Here is a 10,377-nt window from a genome sequence, read left to right on the forward strand (position 1 = left end):
GGAAAGGGGATGTGGGATGGCCAGCCATCCCCATTTTTTGTGAAGTTTAAAAAAAATTTAAAACAAAAAACTTTATTTTGTTTGTCCCTATATATATAGCCGTCCCCCTCTAGTCCCCAAAATTGCCATCTTGGAAACCCATCCCACTATCGCCCACCATCCCCATCCCAAAAACTCCGAGGAACATAGGTTTTAAACAAAGGAGGTGAGTAAGATGATAATGGAAGGGAATGGTGTAAAGGTTCTTCTACGTATGCCAACCCAATGAAGCACAAGGCCAAGGGGGATAGAGTTTCTGCACTTGGGCCTAGGGCAGAGACAATGAAGGCACCCCATCATCTATTTCTTAGCCCATTCCTCATAATGGTTAAGATCATGGAAGCTAAGTTCTATAAGTAGATTTCTTTCATATATCTAGATATACATGATATTAATACCTAATCCCTAGTTTAGAATTGTATATTTCTAAAGCTTAAGGCAGATTATATTACACTAACAATATAATTAGTTTGTGTGGGTATATATATCTATGTGTATGCACTAATCCCTTATTTGGTGATTGAGGATCTAAATCAGAATTTACCTCATTAAAATGTATTTTAAGTGGTAAAATTATAACTCTAACCATCTTACAATTCTAATTTTAATAGAATTTTTTATTCTAGGGAGAAAATTAGGTCAATTCTAAAAAGGGGGCGTTACATAGAAAAAATGTTAGAGGCATTATCAGCCTAGTTTTATGAAGTTTTGTACTCAAGATATTTTTCTAAAATGGGAGATAGATAGGTTGTAATATCAAACACTCTATTCTTTATGATAGAAAGATGTTGATTATGTTCTTTTCTGGCACGTCCACACAACAAGCAAGTGAGAGCCCCATAGAGTTTGAGAATCAAAAAAAATGAAGGGAAATGTGGTATTGCTTATAGGGCTATTGTTGAGTCTTATGTCCCATAGTATTCAAAACCCATCAAATTTGTATCTAAAGGGCTAACGAATATATGCCAAGTTGAATCTTCCTTTGCCAATATCAAATTGATTCAATCAAAATTGTGTTCCGATTGTGGTCACGTACTAAGTAGTTTTATTTTCTTGTTTTGATATAAACCCCTATTCTTTATTTAGTCAACATACTCGTGGCTCTTCTCATTGTTTCCAAAAGTGCACAAACATATATTGTGTTGCAAATCCTTGTTCGAACCAATATCAAGGGAGACATCAGATGCTTCCTAAGATATTGCAATTATGACACCATTGATAGAGATTGAACTAGATGCTTCAAATGAGGTTGTGTTGAGTGGTGTTGAAGTGCATTTCATCTTTACGCATTAAAATTGACAGCTTAAAAGAAGCTAATCAAATAGCAGAATGTTAGAGGCATTAACATCATAGTTATTTTTAGTTTTGTGCTCGATATATTTTTCTACAATAGGAGATAGGTTGTAATATCAAACACTTGATTCTTTAGCATAGAAGGAAGAAATTGAACATGTTCCTTCTTCTAGGACACCCACACAAGAAGCAAGTGAAAACCCCATGGTGAGAGTCTGATAATCTTAGGAAAATGAACAAGGGAAATGTGTTTTTGCCTTACGAGGGTATTGTTGGGTCTTATGCTTTAAAGCATTCAAAACTATCAAAATTGTATCTAGAGAGCTTGTCAATATATGCAAAGTTGAATCTTCCTTTGGCAATAACAAATCGTGGTTCAATCAAAATTGAATTCCTATTGTGTGTAAGAAAAATAACAAGAGTAGAAAATTACAGAGAAGAGCAAACACACATAATACAGTATTGACGTGAACCATGGTAAAAATATACTTGTAAAAAACTATGGGCAAATGTCTCTCAATTTCATTTCTCAAGAATTTTTACAGTTACATCAATGTTCAAAACGTATGAACAATCATGACTTCAAGTTGCGTATAATAACCAAGTTGCATAGTCCAAATTATAGACCACTTAATTTAGAAAGTGTGACTCGTACAGCTACATGTAAAACACTTGTCGAAATTACAATTTTCGGTAAGTCACCAAAATGAATTACTATTTATAGTAAGTAATTATCTATAATGACCCCACATTCCAATATTTATGGTCATCATACTCATAAGCTAGTTTCTTGTTTTGATATAACCCCCCTATTCTTTATGTGGTCAATATACTCTTGACTCTTCTCATTGTTTTCAAAAGGAAGTGCACATACCTATATTGTGTTGCAAACCCTTCGTTTGAAATTTGAACAATACCAAGGGAGACATCAAATGCTTCCTAAGATAGTGCAATTATGACACCTTTGGTATAGATTGAGCTAGATGCTTCGAATGAGGTTGTGTTGAGTGTTGTTGAAGCTCCTTCTGGTGATGAGAATGCTGTTGCTGACGGGCAATGTCATTGGTGATGACAAAATTGTTTATGCTCTTCTTCAAAGTGTTATAGATTCCTGTTATGCTCAAGATGCCTGTGATGGATTATATGATCTGTTTGCATGATGTGATGCTGTTATTGTGGAGGATTGTTTATATCCATTTTGTAGGTTTTGCATGCACCCATTGTAGAGGGTAACTTTGTTGGTATGTGTATGACAAATTCAAATGGAGTCTTCACAGATTTGAGCATTGTATGCTTTAGTTTGTTTGGTAGATTTGTTGGTTCTGTGGCATTGCTAGTTTATTTCAGATTTTTCTGAAGTCGTTGATAGCTTTGGAGTCTTGGACAATATTTCATCCTAAATATTGAATACTTCAAGATTGGCTATGAGACAGGTCCCAGGATTTTAAATAACCAATATGATTAATATTTTGAGATTGTAGACTACAAAATACAAAGTTTTGGACACTACTGATAGAGATGAGATGACTATGCATGGCCACGATTTGGACCAGGTACGAATGATGAGAGTGACTTTCTGATGGTCAGTTTTAGATAGATCATCCTTGATTGGACAGTGATTGTATGGATTTTTGGAAAATGTAGTTTTAACATTTTGGGGAGATGACAAGGGAGAGGATCTGAGCCTTCATATTTGGATATTTATTTATTTTTGCTCAAAGAATAGTTTTATTGTGTCGACATGTGCCTTTATTGAGTTTGAGAACTTTGGGGACTAGGATGGATTCAGTTTTTCAACTAGTACTACGACATAAATTTTGAAGTATCTTGGATTGAGTTATCTAATTTTGTTCTTTTCGGTACATGGTTTATTAGGACACACTGAATAGGTGTGATTCTTATCGCATTGGAGATGGATCGCATGTATTGATATCATCAAGATTTTGTGATTTTGGAGACCAGCAGCTCATTGAAGACTTCAATCTTTGCTTGGTGTCCTTCCAAATATTCATCATGGGAGAGAATTTAAACATTAGGATTACTTATTATGATTACTTATTTGTTTGTTATAGTTTAAACTTTTCTATTCTGTTACATTTTTGTAGTCTCTATATGAACGACATTTATTCATAGAAATTAATGGAGACTTTTGGAAAGCCTTCTCTTCTATGTTTTAAATTCCTTCATGTGGGCAACATTCACATCTCAAAAGACATAACTGAACTCCCTGAAACAATATTGGATACATCTTGTGTACGATTTTATTTTTCTACTTTGTTAAAAAAAACTTCGTGCTTACTGCTTTGTTAAAGTGATTTTGATACAAACATATTATGTTTGGATATTTTCAATTTGATTTGAAGTAATTGCTGAAAATCAAATTTACTTGGATTTTATGAGACATTTGAAGCTAATTTCTCTGCATGACATTAATTTTGCTTAAAATTTGGTTGTCATTAAGAACGTAATAGTTGCAATTTTACTGTTTTATATACTGTTCACACAAGCTCTCTAATTATATTTTATACTTTTGCAGCTGGGATGGCTCACAATAGATGTAGTAGAGTGTAACAGCAGATGCTGCTGTGGCTCTAATTGTATAAACCGGGAACTTCAAAAAGGGCTTCAACTTGCTTTAGAAGTTTTTAAAACAAAAGATCGAGGATGGGGTGTACGAACCCTTGAACAAATTCCAAGGTAGGAACACCTTTTCAGTTGCCTGTATTCTTTGCATGGTGCCTCTACACTTAAGATGCATAGAAGGGCATACATACAGTTTTGCACACAATTTCTTTCATGAAGAGATGAAGTAAATGTGCTTGGCGAGGGAATAGAAGGAACATCATTAAGGGGACGGACTCTGCTTTAATGCCGTTACTTTCATTAGTTGATAATCCATAATGTTCAAAGAGTTGTCTTTCTTCTGCTAGCAAATGTATGAGCCCCTGCTACAATAGATTTAAAGTTCATTCCAGGCAAGGAATTTTCCATTCGCTGGAAACTAATTATATGAAATTGCTCTGGGAAGAGGAAGAGTTTTGTTACTGCAAACAAGAGAATAGAAAATGTACACATTCAAACATGACGTCTGATCGTAGTATTAAGTAACATAGGCACTTAGTTGAAATTCTTCGAGGAAATCAGGAGAAACTTATATTTTTGAAATGTTATTCTGTTGACAACAGGGGAAAATTTGTTATAGAATATGTTGGGGAAGTGCTGACACAGGTAGAAGCTAGTAAACGAGGGCAACTCTATGCGGAGTACAATGCCAGGTGAACTAGACAGTAATTCCACTAGCTTTACATTTTTTTTGTCTTTAAGGGTAGCAATTAAGCTTGTTCACATTTGAAATGGTGCAGCTACCTTTGCAATCTTGATCATCCTTCTGTTGCTCAAGAAGATCACCTTGTAATTGATGGTTGCAAGATGTCAAATGTTGCTCGTTTCATCAATCACAGGTCTGTTGCTGAAAATTCCCTTTTTTGCATCATAAATTGAAGGAAGGAAATACAAGATGTTCATCCATATCAGCTAATGAACTGTAATTTAACCAACTAGATTGATATATGTTAAATTGTTAATTCGCAGTTGTGAAGGTAGCTTACGAATGTACAGAGTATATACGGAAACATTAGACCCCAGAATTTTTCGGATAGGTCTGTACGCATGCCGTGACATCGAAGTTGGTGAAGAGCTTACGTATGATTACAAGTATGTCCAGGAAGAACCTTCTGTAGAAACTGTTGATGAACCTTCAGCTGTCAAATGCTTCTGCCAGGCCAAAAATTGTAGGCAGGTGTTATTGTCAGGCTAAAACTGAATTTCTCGGTTTAACCATATGCTGGAAAGTTAATTTATGGTCATCCCTTCCATACTTAATCCGTTGTATATTGGGCTTCCTTTGAAAAATTATGATGTCGCTGCTATATATTTTGTCATCATGGGTTGTGTGTGTTCATCTGCGGTATTGCATGTTTTTATACGAGTTAGTGTTCAACCCTCATTTACTTTGCCGTCGTGCTTTGTGGAAGTTCTTTTGGGTATGTTAGATGGCATTTTTATCATTTAAACTAGTGTATGTATAATGTTTTACATCTGCTTTTAAGATATTAATAGATAAGATAGGATGAATTATATTTGTATGACAAGAATTGGTATTAAATTAGTTAAAGGCTTCTATACATCTTGGATTTGGCAAGACCATTTTGTGATACAATGGCATGCTTACTAAGATTGTATGAATAAAAGATATAGAAAATGTAATAAGAAAAATAATATGAGGAAACACTAAAATGAATTGTGAAGGTGATTTGGGGTTCTCCAAGTTAACTGAGAAAAATCTAAATTCTAAATAGAGAAAATTTCTTATAATCCACTTCATTCCGGCCTAAAATAAATAGGTTATATGAATTTACCTTTTGTGATGGTGGCAAAAGTAAACTTTTACAATTTAAAAGAATTCAGAAACAAAAGATTACTTGTTCTACTAAATAAATTTTTTGTCTATAATCAGAAAAGATGCATAAAATATTTTTAACATTTTCAAGAGATTTCCAAAAATTCTAAAATTTCTTTTTTTCATAGAATAAAAATTCTTTCAAAATAGAGAAGGATCTTGCAAGTGTCCATATGAGATATATTTTCAAATGCTTTGTTTTCTTTTAACTTTCTATTATTTTAACCCTTTCCTTTCATTTTAGTATGTTCAAATTAAGTATTTGTAAAAATATTTATTTTCTATATTATATATTTTTTAATAAAATTATTCATTATATATTAGTTAAATAAGACTTCCCTTTGACTTTGACATATCTAATTGAATCCAATTAAAACTAAAATGTTACTTTTATATATCTAATTACATGTTATTTCTTCATAAGCTAGATATATTTTTTAATGTCATCTTCACCCTTTCTTTAAAATACACAATTTATTATCTTATAAATTTTGCAAATATGACATAATTTTTTTAATGGATTAAATGTTATGCAACAAGATAACAATCATGCACAAATGATATATTTACTTTTGGATTTAAATATGATACTTAGGGACTAGAATTAACACTAGTCATTGATAAAGCTTGTCAAAATGTGTTAAAAAAAAAAGTGGTTGTATAAGATGCATATGCCTATAATTTTTTGTGGTTATCTTATGGTGTAATATTAAAATAATTAATTGATTTATACTTTTTTTTTAAAAGTTCGGAGAGGCCTAAGCTAAAGTTTTTAATTAATTAATCATATGGTTCCTCTGATTAATCAATGAGTTCTCAATCCATTACATAGTTCGTGAATAGTTTAGAGGCATCCCCCTAGTTGCATCATTAAGAGTTCCCAGATTGCATTTTTTATTTAATAATGGCATTTGTAACTTTGGTGTATAGCTTTTATGGTTATGACTTCCCTTTTATTGTTGAATATTTCCTTGTCCGTCACTGTAAAATGCCCTGCAAACATTACTTCTTGAACAAGATCATTAGTAGTAACCAATTGAAAGATTTGGTTGTATAAGGTCACCTTTAAATTATCAGAAAAAGTATTTTAACAAGAAATCAAGACCATATAAGATTTAAGATTAAAAAAAAGACTAACTTTAATCTTTGTTGTTTCCTTATCTAAATAATTTTTTCGTCCTTAATTATATATTGGTATGTATGCCCTATCCTTGATTAATATCTCAATGTGGTGATTGTTTTAGTAAGAGTTCCTACCAAATATATTCTTGTAGCTAGATAGTAGATTTTTTAATTGATTAATAAATGTATCTTTGATTATTATTTTAAGGTTATAAGTTTACGATGACTTAATTATTTTTTAGGACAAAATCCTCACCATCTCCTACTTTGTTGGCTAATATATCCCCTCTTTATTTCCTTCTCAATATATATGTTTAATACTAATTTCTTCAAATTGATCGATTATCTTTAACACATATACAAGTTTAGAGTTTAATATCCAATCAAGAGTATTTATTTTTCATAATGCATTTGGAGTAAATTATGAATCTCCTTTAATGACTTACTTTCTTATGTCCATATTAAAGCTAAGGTTTAGACCTTCAATCAAGGCCTCTAATTCCACTAGATTATTAGAGTACCCTTAAGGGCTTGGCATGTTTAATAATCCAAGAATCTTTGTCAAAATGTATAATACATCCTAATCTAGTAGGCCCTAGATTGCCTATTGAGGCATCATCACATTTAGGTTTTGCCCAACCTATTGGAGGGGGTTCCCATTTGCATGTGCCCTGGCTTGATTATTTTCTTTTGACTAATTAAAATGTCGATTAATGAATTTAAGCCAGTTTTTGTACATTTATACATCCCACTCAAAGTAAGAACCTTCTTCCTTATGAGAATTTTTGAGATTATTATTTTCCACCTCAATAATATAGGTTTCCACTTTACTGAGAATGGTGATTAAATCCAAACTTTTGTTAGAAAAAATTCTTTTATGCCTTTCCTTCCATATTTCCCATAGAAGGATGGATGGAGAAATTTTCCATAAATTATTGTAGACCTTGGAATTCCCATGTTTGGGCTAACTATTAAGAAAAATCCTAAAGGTGACAGGAAAGGTTGTTGACCAATTAAGCTTTTTACATAACCATTCCCAACATTTTCTAGCAAAGGGGCATAGGAACAGTAAATGCTCAACTGTCTCAAATTCATTGTCACATAAAGAACATCTTGAGGGCCCCTTAAGGCCCATCATAGTAAACCTATCAATTGTAAGGATTCCCTTTTGCAAAGATGCCTAAAGAAATATTTTTGCTTTGGAAAGACACATTACATCTCAACAAAGATTGAAGGAAATAACTATATTTTCCCATTGTTGAGAGTTAATTATCATTTCATATCCTCTTTTGACATTATCATTCCCACTCTTTGAGATGCCCCATATTAATTTATCCCTGTGATTAACTTGTCTATTTTCAAGAAATCGTTCATAAATTTTCTTTTTTGGAGTTGACAAATTTGATTCTTCGATCGATTTCCACTGCCAACCTCCATGTTGATCATTGTTAATAATTTGTTTGTAATCGCTAACATGATATCCCTGTAGATTCATTAGAGTATTTTAAATATTGGTAGGTAAGTTAAGGCTATCAAGTGGAGGAAGCCCATCCCATGAATCTTCCCAAAATAGAACATCCTTACCTTGGCCAATGTCCCAAGTAAGATAATCAGATATAAAGGGACGATAGTGCAACATGAAATTCCAGTCTCTTGATCCTTTAAGCATGTTTCTAGTTCAAAATAAAGATAAAGCATCTAAGCTATTCAAATATTTATGAAATAAAAAAAATTCTCATTTGCTATTGTGTTCTTGATACATCCTCCAAATTAGTTTTGCTCTTATAGCTTCATTTTGCCATCTCTAGTTCTTTATGTCTAAACCTCTATATTCTTTAGGTCTACATGTACTTTCCAATTTGATCAATGATTGTTTCTTCTTCTCTTCATTGCCTTGCCATAAGAACTTTCTTAACTTGTTGTCTAAGTTTCTGTTTACTCCCTTGGGAAGTGGAAGACATGACATCTGGTATGTTGGAATGGCAGATAAAAAAAATTAGTCATGGTTGTTCTTCCACCTTTAGTTAGTCTTTTCCCTTTCAAGCCTTCCATTGTTTTGTCTATGTTATCAAATTTAAGATTCCAAGCTTTACTTTCTCTAGTATTTTTTCCAATTCAATGCCAAAATGTTTACAAGGAAAAGTTCCCTTTTTGTATCCCATTATATTACAGATATTTCCTTCTATTTCAAGAGTGATGAGATAGAAAATCTCTAATTTATCACAATTTACTTTTTGTCATGTTGCTTCCATATAAGTTTTAATTATTTGTTCAAAGTTGCAAACCTCTTCCATTGTACGTTCTCTTGGAAGGATGGTGTTGTCTACAAATTGTTGATGTATTATTTTAGGGACTTCCTCAGAAACTGTTATTCCTCTAATTTTTCCATCTGATTGAACCATTTTTATGGCTCTGCCAAATACTATGACCATTATGATAAAGAGGAAAGGAGAAATTGGGTCTCCTTGCCTAATACCTATAGAAATGCTAAAGAAACCTTTAGGTGAGCCATTAATGAGGGACATTTTTTTGGAGTTGAGATACAGTTATATATTACATTTATCCACTAGTGAGAGAAGCCAAAGGTTTCCATAGTTTTACATAAAAATCTCCAATTTACTTTATCATAGGCCTTATGCATGTCTAACATCATTAGCATACACAATTCCTTGTTGATTTGAGCTGAATGTATTAGCTCTTGGATAATAATTATGCCATGAAAGATTGACCTACTCAAAATGAAGCTAGTTTGTTCTTTAGAAATCAATTTAGGTAATATTATTTTTGTCCTATTTGTTAATGCTTTAGAAGTATTTTATAGAGGTGTTATATAATGCTATGGGCCTAAAGTCCCCTAGTTCTTCATGTTCTAGTTTCTTCAAGAGTAACGCTAAAAAGGTATTATTAATCTCAACTAGGAAAGATCTTGAATTTTTGGTTGCTCTATAATTAATGAAAACTTATGCTATTCTGCTTGGATTGTTTATTTCATTTCCATCATTGTCTTTGATTTTGTAATTGATTTTTATTTCCAATATATTTCTTTAGCTAGAATGTTCTCCTATTTTGCAAGTTCTTTTTCCCATATATAATTATCACTATCCATTCCCACTTTTATAATGTCTTCATTACACTTTTTTTAGTTCCTCTTCATTATCTATTTTTTTTGGAAATATGTTGTTAAAATGCTCTTTATTCCATTTTATTATTTTTTCATTTATCAATTTTAATTTTGAAACAAAATGGGATTTGACCCTTCAACTTTACCCTCAAGCCACCATTGTTTTATATTTTTAAAGAAAATTATCATCTAAGAACCACATTTTCTCACATTAAAAAGGATTCCTAGATGGTTTATTTAGTTCACCTGTTTTTAGCCTAATCGGAAAGTGATAAGACCCTGCATTATGAAGTATAATTGCATTAAAAGAGAAATTGAAAGTGCTTAGAACTCCTTTATAAAT

The 10,377-nt window shown here is 32.2% G+C and overlaps 1 protein-coding gene across 1 annotated transcript in view; it reads left to right on the plus strand.

The window, feature by feature from the left end:
* LOC149561989 (uncharacterized) overlaps nucleotides 1-5,338 on the plus strand; it is a 309,510-nt gene extending 304,172 nt beyond the window's left edge. The window contains exons 14-17 of the mRNA XM_089825523.1: nucleotides 3,869-4,029; nucleotides 4,518-4,607; nucleotides 4,695-4,793; nucleotides 4,924-5,338. Coding sequence (XP_089681649.1) covers nucleotides 3,869-4,029; nucleotides 4,518-4,607; nucleotides 4,695-4,793; nucleotides 4,924-5,149 — 576 coding nt within the window. The 3' untranslated portion in view covers nucleotides 5,150-5,338. The remainder of the gene's footprint in view (nucleotides 1-3,868; nucleotides 4,030-4,517; nucleotides 4,608-4,694; nucleotides 4,794-4,923) is intronic.
* The last annotated feature ends 5,039 nt before the right edge of the window (nucleotides 5,339-10,377 follow it).

The sequence above is a fragment of the Cupressus sempervirens genome, chromosome 4, assembly GCF_028749045.1.
Source record: "Cupressus sempervirens isolate cs-2001-9-10 chromosome 4, ASM2874904v1, whole genome shotgun sequence".
Taxonomy (NCBI): Eukaryota; Viridiplantae; Streptophyta; class Pinopsida; order Cupressales; family Cupressaceae; genus Cupressus; species Cupressus sempervirens.